Here is a 21089-nt window from a genome sequence, read left to right as displayed (position 1 = left end):
TACAGATGGGCTTCCAATCAGCAGACTGGTTCCAAGTTCATGCTTTTCACTCCTCAGACACTGCTTCTCACCAAGCCAGAGGCATTGTTATAGTGAGTTAATGTATCTGAAGCCCTTGGAACAGCGGCCCGGCACGTAGGAAGTACACAAGGAGTGTCAGTATTATCACATAAAACAGAGGGCACGGGGAGGCACCCTCCCTCTCATTTCTTCAAAAGCAAGGACCTGACCCTTTTAGGGGAAGCTAATAACAGCTCTAGCCCCTCAAATCTGCAACTGCCCACACATTCCTCCCCCAGCCCCACCCACCGCTCACTTGCCAAGGCTCACTGGGTGGGTGGTGGTGCGGGGGAGACATAAGTTAACTGTCCACCCTCCCCATTTCCCAGAGGACCAGTTGGGCGGTGCTGGGGAGGGGCCGTGAGTCAGGGCTAAGGACTCTGAACAAAGGTCTCGGGTGGGGCTCCTCAGAACTTCCGGGGCCGGCCCACTGCCTCTCCCCAAGGCCCGTCCCCTGCCTCTGGCCCTGCAGACGTACCTTCTCTCACCACCATGGAGGTCGACCTGTCGGCAGGTGCGCTCCTGGGGAGTGGGGAGCTTGAGGGGCAGGGGGCCAGACTCAAACCCAGGGACTGCCTCCAACGGGGCATCCCCTGCGCTTGCACCAACGCACCCAATTTCTCTTCTCTCTGCAGCCCTGAAGTCCACCTCCAAGAAGCCCCAGGGGGCAGGCCAGGTGGGAGACCCCAAGCACGCCCCCGCCAAAGTTCAGGGAGCTGATAACCTGAAGGTAAGTCACTTCATTCTTAGGAGGGTGTTTCTGACCCCAGGGCCCCGGTAGGTCTGGGGCCTCCGACATGGGGGGATGGGAGCTGGGAAAGGGGTCCCCTGCCTCACTGCCATGCCTCCGACTAGCATCACCACGGCCACGGCCACGGCCACGAGCACGGAACCTTCTCAGATTCCAGCTGCAGCTCCAGCGACTCAGAAAATGAGGCGAAGGTAAGAGGCTTACCCCTCTCTAGCGGGTGCCCGGCGCCCCAGGTGAGGGCGGAGTGCCAGCCAGGAGTTCGGGCCGACGTCTCACAGGCGAACCCTCTCTCTCCTCTCCCTCCCCCACCCCGCCCCCCGCCCCACAGCCCGGCGCTGCCGGCTCCGAGCAGCACAAAAGCGCCCCGGGCAAGGTCAAGAAGCCCAAGGTGAAAAAGGAGAAGAAGAAGGAGGAGAAGAAGGAGGGGAAGAAGAAGGAGGCTTCCCACTAACGGGCCTGGTCGGGGCTCATTAAACCTTCTCTCGGTCTCCAGGTTGCCTTTTGTCCCCGCCCCGCCCTTCCCCATCCCCATCCCCCTTCCCGGACCGGGCCTGCCCCCTGCTGGGCACCGCGCGCCAAGGAGAGGCTGCCCACACCGTGCCCATTACGGTTTATTGTTTCTGGAACAGTGGCCGCACTGCTGGGGGGCGGCCTGTGCAGCTGGAGATCTCAGCACCTCGGCGAGGATGGGGAGGGAGGGACTCGGGCGGCGGGGCGGACCCTGTGGCCGGCAGGTGGCCGGGAGATGAGCGGCGGCAGCGCGGTGGCCACCGGAAGCAGCAGCTGGAGGCGTCGCAGGGCCGCCCTCACCGCACCAGGTGGAAGGTGAGCCAGTACATGAGCAGGGGCTGCGCCGCCGCCACGGCCATGGTCAGGTACATGCGCAGCTGGTTCCGCGCCCCACGCACCGGGATGCCCTCGGCCGCCGCCTCGGCCAGGATCTTCAGCCGCAGCGTCCGGATCTGGGCGGGGGAGGGGTTCACTCTTGAGCCCGGCCTCCTTCCAGACTCCAGTTTCCCCACCCCTCCACAGGGCAGCTGCGCTCAAGTCTCTGCTCTTGAGGAGCCTTGGTTTCTCCCAAACCTCCTAACACACGCGGAGGACCTGCTCCTCCTCCCAGGCCTTGGGAGAAAATGTGAGGGTTCCAAACTCAAACGCTAGGCGAGGCCTCGTAAGTGAGTGAGGTGAGGAACTTCACTGTGAATACTCCACCTGAGGGGATGGCCAGGCTTGGCCCTTTGGCCGCCACCAGCTTGTGTTGACCCTTGACAATTTTTCAACACAAGCCAGAAATGCCTTCTTTTTCTTCTTAACTTTTCCCCCCACCCCCTCCCCCACCAGAATTTTAAATAATGACATCTAAGTCGAAGTTTATCTGGGCAGATCTGGCCCACCAGCCACTAGTTTTTGCCCTCTGCTCCGCACACTGAATCCTCCCAGTACCCTGACGTGCAATTAGCATCATCCCCATTTTACAAAAGGCGAAGCAGGTTTAAAGAGAGGAAGTGACCTGCCCAGGATCGAGCGAAGCCTGGGTTCAAACCCAGGCCTGGTGGATCCCAGTGCTCTTAACCAGCACCTCCACTCCAGCTGGATGAACTCTCAGAGAAGCTACTCTGAGGATACTGAACTCTTTTCATCCTAAAGGAAATTCTGGTAGGAAAGCCCATCATGCAAGGAGAGTGGAGTGAGGGTGAGAGCCCACTCTAGTAGCCTGGCTGGCGCCTCCTCTTCCTTCAGGACCCCGCTTGGACACCCCCTCTTCCAGGAAGCTCTCCAGACCCTCAGGCTAGGGCAGCCACTCCAGGGCTCCTCAGTTCACCAGCGTGGGGCCTCTGGTCTAAACTCCCCACCTGACATCCCCTGCTTGGATGCCTCCAGGGACCCCCAACTCTGCCCAGGAGGCCTGTGCCCTGAGTCCCCTCCTTCCCTGAGCCCCAGCTCACCATGAACACAAAGATGGACACACAGCACCAGCCCAGCACGAGGTAGTAGCCAATCTTTCCAAAGAGCAGGCCCATGAGGACCCCGCCAATCATCCTGTGGGGGAGAGGGGAAGGCTGGTCTGAGGAAGAAGCCCCAGGGCTGGGGGCTGGCAGTGGGAAGGTGGAGGGGGTACTCACCCAACATATTTGTAGCCCAAGAAGGCCACCAGGTCAATAGTGGTGAGGTCTGTGTTGACAGTGACAAGGTAGAGGCTGAGCAGGATGGCCAGCACCTCCAGTGTCAGCCAGGCCAACGCCGAGCTCGCCTGCAGCCCCAGGAGGTCTGGGGAGAACCTGTCAGCACCCAAGCTCTGTCATTCAGTTAGCTGGCTCAGACCCTCCCTAAGCATCTGCCTGGGGACAGCCTGTATGGGCGGGGGGGGGGGGGGCGCGGGGCATGCTGGAGACCCGGCAGGGACCAAGATGGATCTGGGCCCTGTCCTGGAAATCCCATTCCCAGTGACAGCCCAGAAAGGTCAGGGCTGGGATGGGGGAAGCACAGGGCAGGGGAGGTGTGTGACCCCGTTGGGAGGTGGGTATCAGACACTTGAGCTAAGGCTTGAAGGAGTAAGGAGCTGATTGGGGAAGAAGGACCTTAGTCTCTGCCATATCCCCAGTGCCTCAACAATTAATTGACTCTAATGACAACTGTGTTCCATGCCGCAAAGGAAATGGACAGGGGTCTATGAGTGAGAGGTGGGGGCCTGACGCAGGCTGGAGGGTGGCAAGGCTTCCCTGAGGAAGTAACGTCGCAGTGGAGACATCATGAGTGAATAGTGCTCAGCAGGTGATGCAGGGGAGGAACACACTCCCCAGCAAAGGGAACTGATGTGCAAAGGCCCTGGGGAGGCAACCCAGGTCCTCTGGAGAAACAGAAAGAGGACCAGAGTGGCGCAGCAGAGTGAGGGAGAGGGGCAGGCAGTGCCAGGCTAAGGAGCTGGGGCTTGGTCTGGGGACAGGGGAGCTAGGGACAGCTTCTGAGCAGGGGGGGACATGGCCAGGCTCACCTCTCAGCCAAGACCTTCCTGCTGGAGCCGGGGTACAGGGGGTGTGTGGGGGCCGGGCAGCTGGTTAGGAGAGGCCGGGGGAGGATGGGTTTAGTGTCATCCAGCACAGGGTGTGGTGATGGGCTGCGCACGGGTGGGAAAGAGGAAAGGGGCAAGGGTGACCCTGCGGGTGACCCTGCGGGCTCTGTCTTGGGCTAACTGGGAACACGGTGGGGCTCTTCTGAGGCAGAGAAGCCAAGAGACCTTCCTGACTGCCCCCTCAGCTCCCCCAAACCACTCTGCCTACTCCAGGCCTCTCTTACCTATCCTGGGTCCCCAGCGCCAGGCCAGCCACCAAGACGTAGGTGATGAATGCCATGGCTATGAGAGGGAGACACACAGACTCTAGTCAGAAGAAGAAGGACCTGGGCCTTCCGGGCCCTAAACCTCTGCCCGAGACAGGCCCACCCAGAGGGAGGAGGGCACCGGGCCGTGGTGGGTAGGGTGAACCTGGAATGTAGAGGTCAGGCGCGTTGACGTCAAAGCGCGGGGCCACTGGTGTGTCCTGCTGGTACTGCACCTCCCAGTCCTGTGGGGAGAGCGGAGGGAGCAGGCAGGACACAGGGCTGGGCTCCTGGCCCGCCTACAGGCCCTCTCTCACCCGCCCCAGCCTGACCCACCCCTGCCTAGAGGCTGCTACCCGGCTCAGATGCTCACCTGGTGCAGGTAGGGGAAGAAGAGCAGACCCAGCTTTTTGCCCACATACATGGTGTCCACGGCGAAGTAATACTTGAGCTTGGTGACGGGGATGAAGCGGTCGATCTGGAGAGGCAGAGAGCCAACCTGAAGCCCTGGCCCCGAGGCCCCTACCTGCCCCCACCCCCACCAGCCCGGCCCACTCACGTTCTTATCCACCAGCTCCTTGCCCTGTGCGGCGAGGCTGCTCCCGTAGGCCATGGCCATGTTGGACACAGGATCACCCAGGAAGGCCGCCTGGGGCGAGGCGGAGGCTGTAGGGTAGCCCAGGCCGCCAGGCGCCCGCTGGGCCCCGTAGCCTCGGCTCTGGGCCGAACTCGTGTCATCGAAAAGCTGGTGGGGGTCAGCCATGCCTGGCTGGGACACAGGTACCCTCCGCTTCGAGGCTGCAGGGGGAGAAGGGTGGGGAGCCTCATTCATTTTGCAGGAGCTCTCCCTCCCACTTCTGCCGCAGGGGGGCACTGGTTTTGCTGTCAGATGGGTTGTCTAGTCAGGTCTGGGCGGCCTCTGCCTACCATCCATCCATCCATCCATCCATCCAAATCACAATGATGATGATGAGGACGACAATGACGGCTACTATGTACTGGGGTTGACTGTGCACAGAATCCTGTGCTAAGACTCTTACAAACAAGGTCTCTAGACAGACCTTCTCCCTTCATGTTCCCTCTTACTCCAGCTCCAGCCACACCGGCCTCAGTACTCAGTGAACGCACCAGGCACATTCCCACCTCAGGGCCTCTTCACTGGCGGTTCCTCTGCCTGAATGCTCTTGCCCCAGACATCCTCAGGGCTCCCTCCTCTCCTCGAGGTCTTGGCTCCGTGGGGCCTTCCCCAGCCATCCTGTCTACAACTGCATCTCCCTTGGTGCCACCCCCTCATCCCTCTTCCCCACTTCATTTATATCCACAGAACTCAGCACCAGCTGACATACTAGCTGTTTATTTTATTCACTGTCTGTCTCCCCCACTCAAATGTGAGCCCCCCCCCCACCAAGGTGAGGAGCTTTGTCTTGTTTGTGGCTGAAGCCCCAGCCCCTAGAACAGGGTTCGAGTAGGTGCTTGATAAAAACCTGATGAATGAATAAATGGCCATGCCCATTTTACAGATGTGGAAACCGAGGCTCAGACAGTCTAAATGACTTGTGCAAAGGGCCAAATTAAGGGAGTGACAGAGCAGGATTCCAGCCCAGGTCACCCTGTTAAATATTGTAATAATTAAACCCCAGCTGAGCACTTAAACCACACACCAGGCCGTGTTCTAGACACTATGTATTAACTCACTTAATCCTCACAACAATCCATTTTGTGTTGGTGAGACTATCATCCCATTTTACAGATGGGAACCGTGAGCCCCAAAGAGGCTCAGGCCCTTGCCCAGAGTCATACAGACGGTGTGAAGCAGAGCCAGGTTTCAAGTTTTCAAAAGATCCCTCCGCTTCATGTGGGGAACAGACTGGGAAGGCGGGGACAAGATGAGGGGAGAGGAGGGGAGGGGAGGGGGGAGGAAGCTGCTGAGGTGGTCCAGGTGGGAGAGCAGGATGGGGCAGGCAGGGGTGGGGTGGGGAGGGGAGGGGCTGCTTCTGGCGAATTTTGGAGGTAGGAGAGGCAGGATTGCTGGAGGTGTGCTTGGCTGCGGTAGCAGAAGGAAGATGAAGGAATCCACACTTCTTCCCAGATTCTGGTCTGAGTGATCGAGTGGATGGGAGTGCTGCCTACTGAGATGGGGAATATGGAGAGGGCAGATTTGAACCCAGCACTCGGGCTCCAGCACCCTGACCAATAAGCCATGTCACCGCAGCAAACATTTACGGAGCTCTTCCTCTGTGCCAGGTGCCACAGTGGGAACAGGGTGGTAGGATTACAATGGGATGCGGGAGAGGAATCACATAATCCATGTCATGACTTTCTCTGCACCTCAATTTTCTCCTCTGCAGGATGGTGTCAACACTCCAGGGCAAAGTGACATAAACTCCTCAGCCCCTGGCCTGGCCCATAAAAAAGTGGTCCATCCCGTCACCTATTATTAATAACTAGCCCCTCGACTCTTCCTCTTCATTATTTGTAGCCTGAAAACAGACCCAGGTAGTCCTCTATCCCAGAGCAAGCAGCACTGGCCCCGGCCCACTTGTCCCCAAGCACCACTTCTCTTTTCCCTCTCCCACTTCTGGGCAAAGGGCTGGCTTCCTGAAAGCTTTAGTGTAAGCACTTCCTCCCTCTTTGTCGCCCCCTCAGCCCTTGGCATTTGGGGTTCTGCTCTCACCGGTCCCCTAAATGCCTCTGCACTACCAGGCCAAGGCTGTTATTCCACTCTCCTCAGACTCAAGCTCCTCGGCAGCACTGAGGCCCTTGCTCCAAATGCCAACCTCCAACTCTCTGCTCTCTTGGCTTCTGAGACACTGTACTACCTCTTTCTCTTTCCTGTCAGAGCCCCACAAACATCGACTGAGCACCTCTGTGGGTTAGGCTCTGCTGCGTGCGAGGTGGATACAGCAGTGAACCAAAAGGGAAAAACTCCTGCCTTCATGGAGCTGATGTTCTGATCGGTCCCTCTCAGTCAATGATTTCTCTCCAGCTCCCTGAATTGTGTGCCCCAATTTTCCACCCTTACCCTTGTCTTCTGTCTCTCACCTAGGGCAATCTCACCACATCCATGGCTTTCGCAGCCACCCACCCTGTGCCCTGGGCTGTCTCTAGCCACCACTTCCTGCCAAGGCCCCAGGGCCTTTACCTCTGACATCAGTTCTCACCTACTTGGTCTCAATGTTACCCTCCCTTTTCAGACTCTGTCATCTTGCACCTGAATTAAATGTCCTCCTACCAGCTTGCCCTGTTCATTCTTAGCCCCAACAACTTCCTTTCCAGTCAGCAGCCAGAATGATCTTTTTAAATGTAAAAGAGAATATTTCATGCCCTCTGCCTAAGATCGGTGCCCACTGTGCTGAGAATAAAATCCAAATGCCTAGGAGGCCCTGCATGACCCAGCCCTGCCAACCACCCTGGTTTGCTACCTCTCCTGGGACTCACTCCACCAGTCACAAGGGCCTCCTCCTCTCGGCCCTGACCCTGCCAAGCTCCTCGCCCCCTCAGGCTTTTGAACATACAGTGCTATCACCTTGGAACACCTTCCCACAATTAACACCTGCCAATACAGCACTCAGGCCTCAGCTCAAAAGATTCCTTCTCAGAGAGACCTTCCTTACTCCTCAATATAAAGCACTAGCCCCACACTGTTCTTTCTCATAATATCCAGTGGTTCTTTTTTCTCTTCCAAGTACTTGTCACAATTTCTGAATCTATATTCATTTGTCTACTTGCTTACTCAGCACAGGCCTCCCACGCCTTTCCCACACACCATAAATCCCCTTCCCCGGGCTAATTCCTCATCATGCAATGTTACCTCTTCCAGGAAGCTTCACTGACACGGCTGGGCTGGGTCATGTTTCCTAATCTGGGCTAACACAACACCTTCATCCCAGCCATAACCAGTCTGACTGTGCTTCCCCCATCCCAGCCCTGACCCCTCTGCCTGCTCTTCTCTTATCACAGCTCCATCACGCTAGACTGTCGCTGTCTTCTGCTCTGTACTGGTAAGCTCCATGAAGACAGGAACCAGGACTGATGGGCACGGCTGTATCCCCAGCATCGCCTACCACAGGGCCAGTCAGGCATCTTACAAAGGTTGAGGGAGGAATGCATGCATCATGTCTTAAGGCCTCCTCAACCCCTAGTCAGTTTCCGGCTTATTCTCTTTACAGTCCTAATCACTCCCGAAATTATCCTGCTGCCTAGTTTGCTTCCAAGTTTAGTGTCTGTCTTCCCACTAAACTCTGAGCTGTAAGTTGCCAAGTTGCTGGTTACTACTGGGTACCCAAATTGCAGCACAGGGCCTGGCACAAGGGAGCTGAAGTAAGATACGCTGAATGAATAAATGAGACACACGCACACTCCCGAAGATGAAGAGGAATTTAAAGAGAGATACAAATTCACAGACATGGGAAAAGGGGATTAACAGCACAATAAACACAGGTTCAAATCTTAAATGAGGGGTAAACACGGCCGTCTGCGATCACGCAGGGCTATGAACACCGTCCTAAGGTGCGTGGGCAACAGCCCAAGGCCACGGAAGGGTGGGGAGAGGACAGACGGCTAACTGAAAATGAATGAAAGTCGCGTTTTTCTGCACATCACACAATATCCTGCTCAAACTTGTTTTCTTCTAAATGAATTTCCTAAAGAAAAGAAGAACCGAGTCCAATGCGCCCCCTACCCGGACCTGGCATCCCTGCGCTGTGCACACCTCGTAGCTCCAGATCCCTGACCTCGTGACCTCCGACCTGCGGCGACCTCCCCAACCGCCGAGGCGGCCCCGCCACGCCCCGCCCTCCCTATCTCCTCGGTCGGCCACGTACGCCACTTACGCTGCCGGGGCGTCCCCGCCGCCGCCAAGCCTGCCGGGTGCATTTTTCCCTGCCGCCGCCGCCACCGCAGCCCCAGCCACGGTTCGAAATGTGCCCGCCCGGCTCCCGTAGCCACGCCTCACCGGCCACACGACAGCCAATGGGCGTCACGATCGCGCAGACGCCACGCCCCCACACGGAGGCCCAGACAAGCTGGCGGGTAAGAGGGGAGGACTGGAGGCCGGTGACGTTAGGCGAGAGTGAGGCCTGCAGGGCAAGGAGGGCGGAGCCCGGAACAATCGAAGGAGTAGGCGGTGTCGTGCATGATGGGAAATGTAGGTGTCGAGCGAAGAGGGCGATGGGAAATGGAGTTCTCTATAGACAAACGCTCAATTTGGCTCTTGAGAACACTGGGGAGCGAGAGAAGGGTGTGGAGCAGGAGAGGAGAGACCCGTTAGTGTTCCCCAGGGGCTAAGCGGAGTTGTGCGGGCTCTAGCGCTTATACAGTTTTGGCAGACTTTAGGTATTAAAGTGATTATTTAGAGGGAGAAAAGGATATCCAACAAGTTAGGTAGGAAGAACCAGGTGTCTTTCCTCAAGACGTATTGTTAAAAAACAAAATTAGGGACTTCCTTGGCGGTCCAGTGGTTAAGCCTCCGCGCTTCCACTGCAGGGGGCGTGGGTTCCATCCCTGGTTGGGGAACTAAGATCCCACATGCCAGCGTGATGCGGCCAAAAAAACCCCACAAACAAAACAAACAAAAAAACCCCAAACTAAACCGAGTAAAATTTCTTAAATTAATTTTTAATTGGAGTATAGTTGCTTTACTAAACCGAGTAAGTTTGAAGACCTATGGGATTTATTCAAAAATTTATGAATCCGGCAACATCCCATCTAGTAAATAGAACGGAGCTTGAAGGAGTTGTACAAAATGGAGGTTTTTTTATAGAAGGAGGCAAGGAAGTTATTAGCAAGAGAAAAGAAAGAATTATTTCAGGCCAGGTCACCTTCTTTTGGGGGGAGGGTGAGAATCTATCTTATAGAATACCTCTTCTTCCTTTGCGGGGGTAGGGGGGTAGGGGTGGGGGCGTGGGGAGTGTAGAAATGGTGAGGTCCCACATGACAGATTACCTCGCTGGTGCTGACCAGGAAATTCCAGACTGGCCGATTAAGATTACCTTCCTGGGGAAGGACAAAATTGCAGTTAGGTCAGATGTTAAAATCTAGGTTTGGTATCATGGGCTTTAGCACTAGTGACGCCATTTGGGGTCTGTGGTTTTCTCTTTAACAACATCTTTAGACATTTTCCCAAAAAGTCATAAAAATGCTCCTGTGTTGCAACCTGGTTTCCCTGGTTTGCCAAAAAACATTATAACCCCCAGCAAGTGAGCACACACAGGCACACCTGCAAGTGAGGAGCCCTGAACATTAAGCTACCTTAGTCTCTCCTGTCTCTGCCCTCCGTCTCCCCCTTTATCTAACGCTGTCTCCCCCTCAGCCTCCCCTTTTCTGTCCCTCAGTCTCCTCCAGTTATCTCAGGCAAAGATAATGGTAGAAATGACTTCTGGGGAGTGATAGCTCTCCGGAAGGATGTCAGCAAGTGACCGTGTCACTGTGGCTTTCCCTTTCCTCCTCTGAGACACTGTCTTTTCTGGGGACCTTGAAGACTGTTCTGGTCTCTCAGTTATGACTCCTGGCTGCACAGTCCTCTAGGCTTCACCATCCCAGCCCCTGTCACTCTGCCTGTGCTTCCCTTATCACAGCCCTGACCCTCTGGGCTGTCACTCTGTTGAAGTGCGGGGAGCCCCCCCACCCGAGGGCAGGGCCCAGGGACTGTCTTGGACACTGCGTGTCCCCAGCATCACCCAGCAAAGCGCTGGGCACAAAGTGAGGGCTGAGCAAAGATTTGGTGAATAGCTAAGGATTCTCACTCTGTGAGGGCACAGGTGACACCTGGCCCTCTGGTGTCCCCCTTTGTGAGTTAGACAGGGGTTCTCTCCAGGTGGACGCAGCCCCACTCCAGAACGCACGACCTGGCGCGTGGAGCGAGGGCTGGATTTCAGTTTGTCCCCTTGTCCCCTCAGCCACGCGCCCCGGTGCGGCGCACAACATTCGCAGCCTTGAGCAATGGCCCTAAGGAGTCGGGGAGCGACTCCTCGGTCCGCGAGCCGAAAAGAGACTTAGGATTCTCTCTGGCATAGGGAGCCGCGGCTCCGGGAAGGAAGCAAAGGAAGGAAGGGGGAGGAAAGGAAGAATACCCCTAACCCAAGCATCCCTCCGGTCTCCTGGGTCCGGGAGCGCCGGGCTCCTCCCTCTCGGTCCTCACACCTGGCGATGGGGCGTGCCTCAGTTTCCTCCACCCCCGCCCCTCCCCTTTTTCCTCTTCTTCCTCTTTGGGGCGCTGGGGGCCGCACGTCAAGCACTCCCGGAACTGAAGCTGGGTGCCTGGCGGTCGGGAGTCAGGGGCCACGTCAGCGGGGCGGCCGGGAGCTTGGCGGGCCGGCCGGCTGCGCCATGCAGCGGGGAGCGCTCCTGGCGGGCGCCCTGGCGGCGTACATCGCTTACCTGGTGCTGGGCGCGCTACTGGTGGCGCGGCTGGAGCGGCCGCACGAAGACCGCCTCCGAGCTGAGCTGCAGACTCTGCGCCAGCAGCTGCTGCAGCGCAGCCCGTGTGTGGCTGCCCCCGCCCTGGACGCCTTCGTGGAGCGGATGCTGGCGGCCGGACGGCTGGGGCGCGCAGCGCTTGCCAACGCCTCGGGGTCAGCCAACGCCTCGGACCCCGCCTGGGACTTCGCCTCGGCGCTCTTCTTCGCCAGCACGCTGGTCACTACCGTGGGTACGTGAGCGCCGCCCCGAGCCCCCGACCCGGGACCCCCCTCGCCCCCGCTTCCCTAGGGACCCAGGAGCCGCCACGAAATACCCTGATCCCGGCGGATCATTCCCGATCTACTCTGAGCCCAGGATCCCCTCAAAACCCCCCAACGAGGACCTGGGACCCACACTCATGGGCTCCTCCACCTTGGGGAGCCCCCATCCATGCCTTTCCTCCCAGTAGGAAATCCACCAGTTCCCTCGGGGACCAGAGCCACCCTCAGAGTACCTTCCGGCGAGCATCTGGGACCTCATTCCTCTGCCTTAACTCCCTTGGAGACCCGGGTCTGTCCAGTCCCCTCTGGGCCTAGAACTACCCTCAGAGACCTCCTGCGAGAACCCCGGACCCTCTGCCTGAGACCCTTGCCCCATCTGGACTGGGACCTCAGCCATGCTGAGCCAGCTGTCTCTGGCTCAGACCACCATCCCCTCCAACACTGTCTCCTGGTTCTCCAGATACGTCCTTCTGGGTTGCCCCTTGGGAAGCCTTACCCCAATCTCCTCCTGACCCTGGTGCCCCAGTGAGGACCCTGAATCTCCAGACCCTCTCCAGGTGCTGTCCCTAAAGACCTTACTGCCAGTAGACACCCCTCAGCCAGAACCTGGGGCCCCTATCTCAGACTTCTACCCCTCTGGACCTAGACCACTCCCCAGCAAGGGGCCCTGCCCTCCTCCTGACCAAGGACCACCCCGACCCTCATACTCCCCTGCAGGTACCCCTGACTCCAGACACAGGGCCCCTCTTCACATATCCCATTCCATCTTAACATCTTTGTATTGAGGAGCCCTCAATGCAGGGTTTTCCTCCCAATAGGGACACCCCTGTTCCCTCTGAACGTGGGACTTCCAATTCAGCAGCCCCCAGCTATGGAAGTGTGTGAGAGAACTAGAGCACCTTCCAGGAAGGGCCGCTGACTTTCCAACCAGAAGCCCCCTAGCCAGGACTCCCACGCCTCCAGTCCCAAAACGGCACCAGCAAAAACCCCTACTGTTTTCCAAGCCAGGGACTCCCCATGGGGACCCCTTTGTTTATTTATGTTGGCCATCGCAAGGCATGCGGGATCTTAGTTCCCTGAACACAAACCCATGCCCCCTGCAGTGGAAGTGCGGAGTCCTAACCACTGGACCACCAGGAAATTCTTTGCAGACCTCTTTGAACCTGAGGACCCCTAGCTGAGACTCTCACCGCTCTCTGGACCCTGACACCCCTCGTAAGAACCCCAGAACCACCTGCGACCCCAGCGCCCTCCACACACGCTGCCCCCGAGAGCAGAATCGCCCCCCTCCCCAGGATGCCAACCCAGGGAGTCGGCTCTCTGCACCTGCTACCCCTCCCCCGAGAGCCCTGCCCAACCTGAATTTCCCAAGAAAGGGAACCTCCTGGGGACCCGGGACCCCTTCAGTCTCCTCCAGACCCACAGCTGGGACCTTTCTCTCCACCCCAACCCTGCTGTAGTCTGCTTTGGACCTGAAGTTCTCCCTCCATCAAGGACACTCCAGGCTCTCTGTACCCCAGATCCCCACCCCCCGCCACTGTCCACTCAAGACCATTACCACTTTCCACCCTTGACACTCTCAGCCAGGACCTGAGACACACACCCCCCTCCCATCATCCCCATAGCATTGTCTACCCCCATCATGTCCCCTCAGGCATCCTTGGGCTCAGAAGCCCCCTCTGCCTGAGGATTCCCCTCCCAATCCCATTTGTGATCCAGAAAACACCCCCACTGGTGCCTGTCCCCCTTCTTCCTCTGGACTCAGGACCCCAGCCCCAAACCAGGATTCTTTTCAAACCAGGACACTGGCCTCTGATTTCAGATTACTGACTGGACCCCACAGATCCCCTTCTCTGGACCCCTACAGCCTCAGGTGGGACTGACACCCCCTCCCAGCCCTACCCGGGAAATCCCTCACCTCGGGGCCCCTCAGACCTGGAAAATCCCTTTGTTGTCAAGCTCTGCTGGTCCTCCCACAGCCCCTCCCCAGCCCCCAAACTTCCTCTTTGCCTCTTTGCTAGGATTTGGATAGGGGAGGTGGCTGGGGCCTGGCTAGCCCAGACCCCTAACTCCCCTTCCCTGCCGGCAGTAGCAGGCAGCCTTTGCCTTTTGTGCCTGTCATTGTTGTGTGGCTCAGCAAACCAAGGCCCCGGCAGCAGGGCTGGATGCTTCTCACAGACTCTTCCCAGTTGCTGGCTGGGCCTGCCCGACCTGCTCCCCGGCTTCACTCTCCCTCTGTCTCCTCCCAGATCCTAGCTTCTGAGAAGCTGTCCCAGGCAAGACAGGTGAAGAAGCCAAGCTCAAGGCAGGCACCGTCTGGGTGATCTCTAGTCGTCAGTGTCCTCCCTCATCTCATCTGTAAAATGGGGATAACACTCCCTACTTCACAGTAATAGCAATACCTGGTAGAGGACTTAACCACATACGGACTTTAACTCACTCAGTACAATAAGCCTTGTGAGGCAGGTACCATTAGTGGTTCTATTTTTTAGCAATAGAAACTGAGGCCCAGAGAGGTTGGACAACTTGCCCAAGGCCACACAGGTAGGAAGTGTAGCATGCGGTTTTGAACTGAGGCTGTCAGGCCTCAGAGTCCCATGCTGTTAACCAACACACCACACTACCTCTTAGGCTTGCATGAATGAAGGAGGGTGATGTATGTATATTGTAAAAAAAAAAAAATTATTCTGACATTCGTTAAAAATGGTAGGTTATTGCAGCAGGGGAGAGAGACTGAACTCAATTCCGAATATAGCAAAGACAGCTGGAGATTTAGAGCTGAGAGCAAAGTGAAGGGGTCAGTGGATGGAAAATTACTAAGAGGAGACATGGAAGGTAGGGGGATTCTTGCTAAACTGGCTTAATAGGATTCTTGCTAAAGACTGGCCAAGGACTTCGATATCAGTGGTGGATGGTGAGGAATTTGATCAGATATCAAGAGTGGGGGGATTCTCCCTAAACCAGCTGAGGATTCCTGCTAAAACTGGGCTTAGTCAAGAAGAGGGCTCAGGACTTCCCTGGTGGTCCAGTGGTTTAGACTCTGCACTTCCAATGCAGGGGGCGCAGGTTCGATCCCTGGTCAGGGAACTAAGATCCCACATGCCGCGCGGCACAGCCAAAAAAAAAAAAGGAAGAGGGCTCAGAGGAGCCTGACTAAAATTTGGTCAAGGTGGGAGTCTGTGTCCATGTGAAGTGCCGGTAATAATAACTGAGATTGACAGAGCCTCAGTTATTATTATTGTTGCTGGTGAAGCCGGGAGCCCTGAATGTATCTGGAGAAATGGAAGACCATACGTCATTCAGAGAGACCTCTCCCACAGCGTCCCTGGTCTTGTCACAGGCCCTAGTCTCCTGAGGGGTCTTGTCATAGGCCCTAGTCTCCTGAGGGGTCTTGTCATAGGCCCTAGTCTTCTGAGGGGTCTTGTCATAGGCCCTAGTCTTCTGAGGAAGACCTGGGGCCTGGAGCTGGTCCAGGCAGCCTTGCTGTGATTGAGGCCAGGGGTGGAGGAGTCGGGCTCACCTGCAACTGGGAATGGGGGGAGGGAGCGAGCATTACAGTCATGCTAACTCTTTCTATGCCCATGCTAGGTGCTACACCCTGTCCCAACCTGCATTTGAGGAAGGCATTGTTTATGAGGCCATTTTGCAGTACTCTGAGGAAACTGAGGCTCAGAGAGGAGAAGTCACTTGGCCAAGGTGATGCAGGGACCAAATAACAAAGCACCGATTTGGACTTGGCTCTTGGAGGTAGCAAGTTGAGGCTCACAGCCCCCATTCTATTCTAACTTTATGATTTTTCTGTTTATAAGGATTTCGTGTCATCTGCAAACCTGTCATTTCAGCTAGGCTGCTGGAGTTTCTCTATCAAAAGCCTTGTATTAATGAAGCTTGGAGCCATAAGTGATAAACCTCAAATAACAGCTGCTTAAGTAAGATGGAAGTTTATTTCTTGCCCACATTCAAGGGAGTCAGTCCAAGACCAGAATGGTGCTGCATGGTCAGAGACCTTCGTGTTCCTTCATAACTCCTGGGCACGGTTTCCATTCCCAAGCTCATCTCATGGTCCCAGATGGCTTCTCACCTCCAGCCTTCATATCTGTGTTCCAGGCACCAGGAGGAGGGAGGAAAGAAGGAAGATAGGCATCTCCCTTTCTCTAAGGACACTTCCTGGAAGTTGTTTCCTTCTTTCATATATACCTCATTGGCCATAAATTATTCCAGAGCCACACCTAGCTGCACTGGAGGAGGGAATGTCTTTATTACAGGTGGCCACCTGTCCAGCAAGAACTAGAGGATCCTTTATTTTTCCCTAGTTTTTTTTTTTTTTATTGTGACAAAATACACATAACATAAAATTTACTATCTTAACCATTTTTAAGTGTACAGTTCAGTGGTATTAGGTACATTCATATTGTTGTGCAACTATCACCACCATCCATCTCCAGAACTCTTCTTATCGCGCAAAACTGAATCTATACTCTTATATAATAACTCCCCATTTGCCCCTCTCCTCAGCTACTGGCAACCATTGTTCTACCTTCTTTTTCTTTCTTTTTTTTTGGCTGTGTTGGGTCTTCGTTGCTGCGCACGGGCTTTCTCTAGTTGTGGCGAGCAGGGGCTACTCTGTTGTGGTGCACGGGCTTCTCATTGCTGTGGCTTCTCTTGTTGCGGAGCACGGGCTCTAGGCACGCGGGCTTCAGTAGTTGTGGCACGCGGGCTCAGTAGTTGTGGCTCGGGGGCTCTGGAGCGCAGGTTCTGTAGTTGTGGCGCACGGGCTTAGTTGCTCCGCGGCACGTGGGATCTTCCCAGACCAGGGCTCAACCACTGCGCCACCAGGGAAGTCCCCGTTCTACTTTCTGTCTCTATGATTTTGACTACACTAAGTACCGCATATAAATCACAGAGGATTTGTCTTTTTGTGACTGACTTATTTCACTTAGCATAATATCCTCAAGCTTCATCCATGTTGCAGCATGTGTCAGAATTTCCTTCCTTCAAAAGACTGAATAATATTCCATTGTTTGTATTTACATTTTGTTGATCCGTTCATCCATTCATGGACACTAGGGTTGTTTCCACCTTTTGGCTATTATGAAGAATGCTGCTGTGAACATGGGTGTACAGGTATCTCTTCAAGCCTCTGCTTTCAGTTCCTTTGAGTATATAAAAGCCAGGGGATCCTTTTGTGCGGAAGACGGGCTCAGGGGAAAGCCTGCTCATATGTGCAATGCCTCCACACTTTCTTACGGGTCACAGGGCAGAATCTGCAGTCTTTTGGGCAAGACATTTTACTGTCAACATAAACCAGACCCCTTACCACTCCAGTCATATCTCTGACCCTTTGGTTTGCTTTATTTGGGAAATCAAAAGAGATTTTAAATTACACATTGCCAAAGTGATCCAGTTTTACCCACACCTGAATTCCCCTTTATCGTGTTTCTGTTTGCGGAACTCACACCCACCCTGGCCTTCTTGTGTTCCCACGGTCTCCGGGAGCACAGTGGGGCTTGTCACACCCATTTTATTTTTTTTATTTATTTTTATTTTTTATTTTAATTAATTAATTTATATTTATATATTTTTTTTTTTGGCTGTGTTGGGTCTTCGTTTCTGCGCAAGGGCTTTCTCCAGTTGTGGCGAGCGGGGGCCACTCTTCATCGCGGTGCGCGGGCCTCTCACCGTCGCGGCCTCTCCCGTTGCGGAGCGCAGGCTCGGTAGTTGTGGCTCACGGGCTTAGTCGCTCAGCGGCATGTGGGATCTTCCCAGACCAGGGCTCGAACCCGTGTCCCCTGCATTGGCAGGCAGATTCTTAACCACTGCGCCACCAGGGAAGCCCCCACACCCATTTTAGAGTAGAGGAAACTGAGTCTTTGAGCCAAGGTAAAGCCTGCACCCTTTATTCATTATTTTGACTATCGATCAAGTGCCCACTCTATGCCAGATACCAGGGCTACAGTAGTGAACAAAACAGACAGAAGCTCCTGCCCTCCTGGAGCTGGCACCCTGTGGGGAGACAGACAGTAACCAAATAAATAAACCATATAGTATGCTAGAAGGTGTTCAGTGCTATGAAAACAAACTAAAAAGAAGAGTTGGGTAGGAGGGTGTAACAATTTAAAGTGGTGAGGGTGTCACTGAGAAGGTGACATTTGAGCAGACCTGAAGGAGGGGAGGAAGGAAGCCATGTGGATACCTGGGGGAAGAGTGTTCCACCAGGAAAGAACAGCCAGTGCAAAGGCCCTGAGGTGGGAGCGCGCTGCCCTGGATTGTGTGGTGCCCCGTGGGTCGCCATAAGGACTTTGTCCTTTTACCTGAGATGGAGCCACAGGGGGACTCTGAACAGGGGAGGGACATGACCTGACTCACGTGTTCACAGGGTCCCTCTGGCTGCATGAGGGGAGAAGGGAGACCAGGCAGGAGGCTGCCAGGTAGACAGGACCAGGATGGAGCCGTGGGGTGGAGTGGGGCGAGTGGGTGGGTTTTGGATCTGTCTGAAGGTTGAGACAACAGACAGAAAGTGGGTGTGAGTGACAAGGGAGTCGAGGACGACACCAGGCTCTTGGCCTGAACAGCAGGAAGGGTGGAGGTGCCATCACTGGAGATGAGACTCTAGGAGAGGTGGGTTCGAGAGTGAAATTAGTCCTTGGTTTAGAGTGGCCACAGACCCCGGAGTGGATGCCGAGTGGGCAGAAGGATCTCCCCCTCACTCCCACAGGCTACGGGTACACGACGCCGCTGACCGACGGGGGCAAGGCCTTCTGCATTGCCTTTGCGCTCCTGGGCGTGCCGGCCACCATGCTGCTGCTGACCGCCTCGGCCCAGCGCCTGTCGCTGCTCACCCACGCGCCCCTGTCCTGGCTGAGCCAGCGCTGGGGCTGCCACCCCCCGCAGGTGGCCCGCTGGCACCTGGCGGCCCTGCTGGCGGTCGTGGTGACCATCTGCTTCCTGGTGCCGGCCGCCGTCTTTGCCCACCTTGAGGAGGCCTGGAGCTTCCTGGACGCCTTCTACTTCTGCTTCATCTCTCTGTCCACCATTGGCCTGGGTGACTATGTGCCTGGAGAGGCCCCCGGCCAGCCCTACCGGGCCCTCTACAAGGTGCTGGTCACAGGTGAGTGGGGTGGCTGGCCGGGGAGCAAGGGCCGGGTCTGAGGGGGACCTGGCCCCAACCCCGGGGGGAGTTGAAAGTCACAGCCCCATCCTGGGGGGTCCTGTAGCCCCACGGCCATGACCTGGAGGTCTGAGTCCACCCGTCGCCCCTCTGCCGTCTCTGCAGTCTACCTCTTCCTGGGCCTGGTCGCCATGGTGCTCGTGCTGCAGACTTTCCGCCGTCTGTCTGACCTTCATGGCCTCACAGAGCTCATCCTGCTGCCCAATCCATGCCCTGCCAGCTTCGACGAGGATGGGGACGATCGGGTGGACATTCTGGGCCCCCAGCCGGAGCCACACCAGCAATTCACCGCCGGCTTGCACACTGACTACGCCTCCATCCCCAGGTAGCTGGGGCAGGCGCCGCGAGGCTGCGGACCTGGCCTGCGGCTGAGGGGCCCAAGGGACTGGACTGACAGACTAGCACGTCCACAAGCACATGCCAGTGTTCCCGAGGCCCTGCCTCCGCTATCCGTCTGTCCTTTGTCTTACCTGCCTGAGCACCACCCGGATCCAGGAACCAGCATTGCCTTGTTTCCCCTGCCCCTCCTCTCACCTCCCTGCACACTCTGTGCTTCCCTGGCTTTCTCACCATCTCTGTCTTTCCCTCTCCCCGTCTCTTTGTTTCTCATTCTTTTACTTACACCATCTGCCACTCACCACCTGCTGATTCTCCCAGGCTCTGGGCTCAGACTTCATTTCAGGTGCTAGATCAGTCACTCCACTTTGGCCAAGTGACCGGCCCTCTCAGAGCCTTGATCTCCTCATCTGTCAAGTGAAAGAGTATATTCACTCATTTAGAACTCCCTCCTGTGTGCCAACCCATGCTGGGCAGTGCTAGGGACATAGTAGTGTTCCAGATGGTCTGGGCCCTGCTCTCATGGGGCTTGCCATCCTGTAAGGTAGACAGACCTGTCCCCACACAGTGACAGTCCATAACAGGCAGGACTTCAGTGGGGGGGTGAGGGTGAGGGTGGGCAGAGTGGTCAGGGCTGGGGTGGAGGGAGCACAGGGAATGTACCCAGTCCAGCCTGGAAGGTCAGGGAGGGCTTCCTGGAGGAAGGGGCAACTGAACTCAGACTTGAAATCTGAGGAATAGTCTGGGGAAGAAGGTGTACCTGACTCATTTTCCTCAAGTGTATCCAGGGAGCAAGACACATTCGGAGACTCCTGGGGTAGGCTTGTGTGATAGAATCTTCTTCAGCAGCCTGGCAGGCAGGAAGCTAAGGCACTGCTCTTTGTGAGGCACCATTGTAACAGCTGTTCCCGTTCACCAAGGACTAATTACATTAGGTGCACTGGGCTCTGAAGCCAGCCTACTTGGGCTCAAATCCCAACTCAGTTGTGTCCTGCCTGTATCCTTGGGTGGTCACTTTGCCTCTGTGATTCTTGGTTTCCTCATCAGTAAAATGGCAATAACAATAGTTACTTCAAAAGATGATTTCACAGAGCCTGCCATGTTATTCTGTGATGCTTTCTTTGGCCAGGCCCTGTTCTGGGTACTTTACATATGAGGTAGATAATGATAATATTATCAGTGGACATGGGCATATCGTAAGCATCCTTAAAGGACCATCTTGGGAACTTGGCTTCTTTCTTGAGGGCACTAGAGAGCCATGGAAGGGTTTTGAGCAGGAGAGGGCCATGGTTAGGTCTGGGTTTTAGCTGCTGTGTGCAGGGGGACACTGACGCTGGGTGCCCAGGGGAGGCTGGGGCAGGAACAAAGCAGGAGACAATGGGACTGGGTAGGGCCAAGGGAAGGGGAGGGGGGGGGCGAGTCGAGGGATGCTCAGAAGGCCAAGTGGACAGGCCATAAGCCTTACAGACTTGGGAGGGATAAGGCCAGACAAAGGTCCAAGGTTGCTCAGCTGCCCCTGAGGTGGGAACCTGGGAGAAAGAACAGATTTGAAGGGAGATGCTGAGGCTTGTTTGGAACATGGTGGCTTTGAAGGGCTAACGGGACACACAGGAGAAGGCATCAGGAGGTTACAGGACCCTCAGGGCAAGGGCTCAGTGGGTGGTTGAGGCTGGAGACAGACGAGGAAACCAAGGCCATGAAGGTGGGTATGACAGCCCTGGGTGGGAATGAAGAGAGAAGACCAGCCTTGAGAAATCAGCCTTAGGGTATTTATATATTT

At 55.9% G+C, this 21089-nt stretch overlaps 3 protein-coding genes across 6 annotated transcripts; 2 read left to right on the top strand and 1 right to left on the bottom strand.

The window, feature by feature from the left end:
• The first annotated feature begins 464 nt into the window (after nucleotides 1–464).
• On the top strand, nucleotides 465–1299 carry C19H19orf33 (chromosome 19 C19orf33 homolog). Its single transcript, XM_059904768.1, has 4 exons — nucleotides 465–574; nucleotides 696–790; nucleotides 916–1002; nucleotides 1140–1299. The coding sequence occupies exons 1-4, from the start codon at nucleotides 553–555 to the stop codon at nucleotides 1260–1262; spliced, it is 327 nt and encodes a 108-aa protein (XP_059760751.1). The 5' UTR covers nucleotides 465–552; the 3' UTR covers nucleotides 1263–1299.
• Nucleotides 1300–1404: 105 nt separating this feature from the next.
• Nucleotides 1405–11590, bottom strand: YIF1B (Yip1 interacting factor homolog B, membrane trafficking protein). 4 transcript variants are annotated; one of them, XM_059903675.1, is made up of 9 exons: nucleotides 11504–11590; nucleotides 10070–10120; nucleotides 4686–4924; nucleotides 4500–4604; nucleotides 4293–4371; nucleotides 4106–4163; nucleotides 2935–3090; nucleotides 2758–2851; nucleotides 1405–1773 (listed from the first exon to the last, which is right to left on the bottom strand). In XM_059903675.1, the coding sequence occupies exons 3-9, from the start codon at nucleotides 4887–4889 to the stop codon at nucleotides 1618–1620; spliced, it is 852 nt and encodes a 283-aa protein (XP_059759658.1). In that variant the 5' UTR covers nucleotides 4890–4924; nucleotides 10070–10120; nucleotides 11504–11590; the 3' UTR covers nucleotides 1405–1617. The 4 variants fall into 4 exon arrangements, with proteins under 4 accessions (XP_059759658.1, XP_059759656.1, XP_059759657.1 ...); XM_059903673.1 differs by lacking the exons at nucleotides 10070–10120; nucleotides 11504–11590 and adding an exon at nucleotides 8950–9099; XM_059903674.1 differs by lacking the exons at nucleotides 10070–10120; nucleotides 11504–11590 and adding an exon at nucleotides 8959–9081.
• KCNK6 (potassium two pore domain channel subfamily K member 6) lies at nucleotides 11453–19851 on the top strand. The gene is made up of 3 exons (XM_059903676.1): nucleotides 11453–11774; nucleotides 18521–18913; nucleotides 19079–19851. Exons 1-3 carry the CDS (start codon nucleotides 11453–11455, stop codon nucleotides 19300–19302), a joined length of 939 nt encoding a protein of 312 aa, XP_059759659.1. The 3' UTR covers nucleotides 19303–19851.
• Nucleotides 19852–21089: the final 1238 nt, after the last annotated feature.

This window comes from Balaenoptera ricei, chromosome 19 (assembly GCF_028023285.1).
Source record: "Balaenoptera ricei isolate mBalRic1 chromosome 19, mBalRic1.hap2, whole genome shotgun sequence".
Lineage (NCBI taxonomy): Eukaryota > Metazoa > Chordata > Mammalia > Artiodactyla > Balaenopteridae > Balaenoptera > Balaenoptera ricei.
The sequence above is the reverse complement of the archived record's forward strand: the minus strand, read 5'-3'. Positions and strand labels throughout refer to the sequence as shown.

Bases quoted from the DNA above. Each gene is read 5' to 3' on its own strand.
- C19H19orf33 (XM_059904768.1), top strand. From the start codon at position 553: ATGGAGGTCGACCTGTCGGCAG. The intron at 575-695 runs GTGCGCTCCTGG...TTCTCTCTGCAG, and splicing joins GGAGGTCGACCTGTCGGCAG to CCCTGAAGTCCACCTCCAAG. The intron at 1,003-1,139 runs GTAAGAGGCTTA...CCCGCCCCACAG, and splicing joins ACTCAGAAAATGAGGCGAAG to CCCGGCGCTGCCGGCTCCGA.
- YIF1B (XM_059903672.1), bottom strand. From the start codon at position 9,001: ATGCACCCGGCAGGCTTGGCGGCGGCGGGGACGCCCCGGCAGCGTAAG. The intron at 4,925-8,949 runs GTACGTGGCCGA...CTCCCCCTGCAG, and splicing joins GCCCCGGCAGCGTAAGTGGC to CCTCGAAGCGGAGGGTACCT. The intron at 2,852-2,934 runs GTGAGTACCCCC...TCTCCCCCACAG, and splicing joins TTGGGCTACAAATATGTTGG to GATGATTGGCGGGGTCCTCA.
- KCNK6 (XM_059903676.1), top strand. From the start codon at position 11,453: ATGCAGCGGGGAGCGCTCCTGGCGGGCGCCCTGGCGGCGTACATCGCT. The intron at 11,775-18,520 runs GTACGTGAGCGC...TCACTCCCACAG, and splicing joins CACGCTGGTCACTACCGTGG to GCTACGGGTACACGACGCCG. The intron at 18,914-19,078 runs GTGAGTGGGGTG...CCGTCTCTGCAG, and splicing joins CTACAAGGTGCTGGTCACAG to TCTACCTCTTCCTGGGCCTG.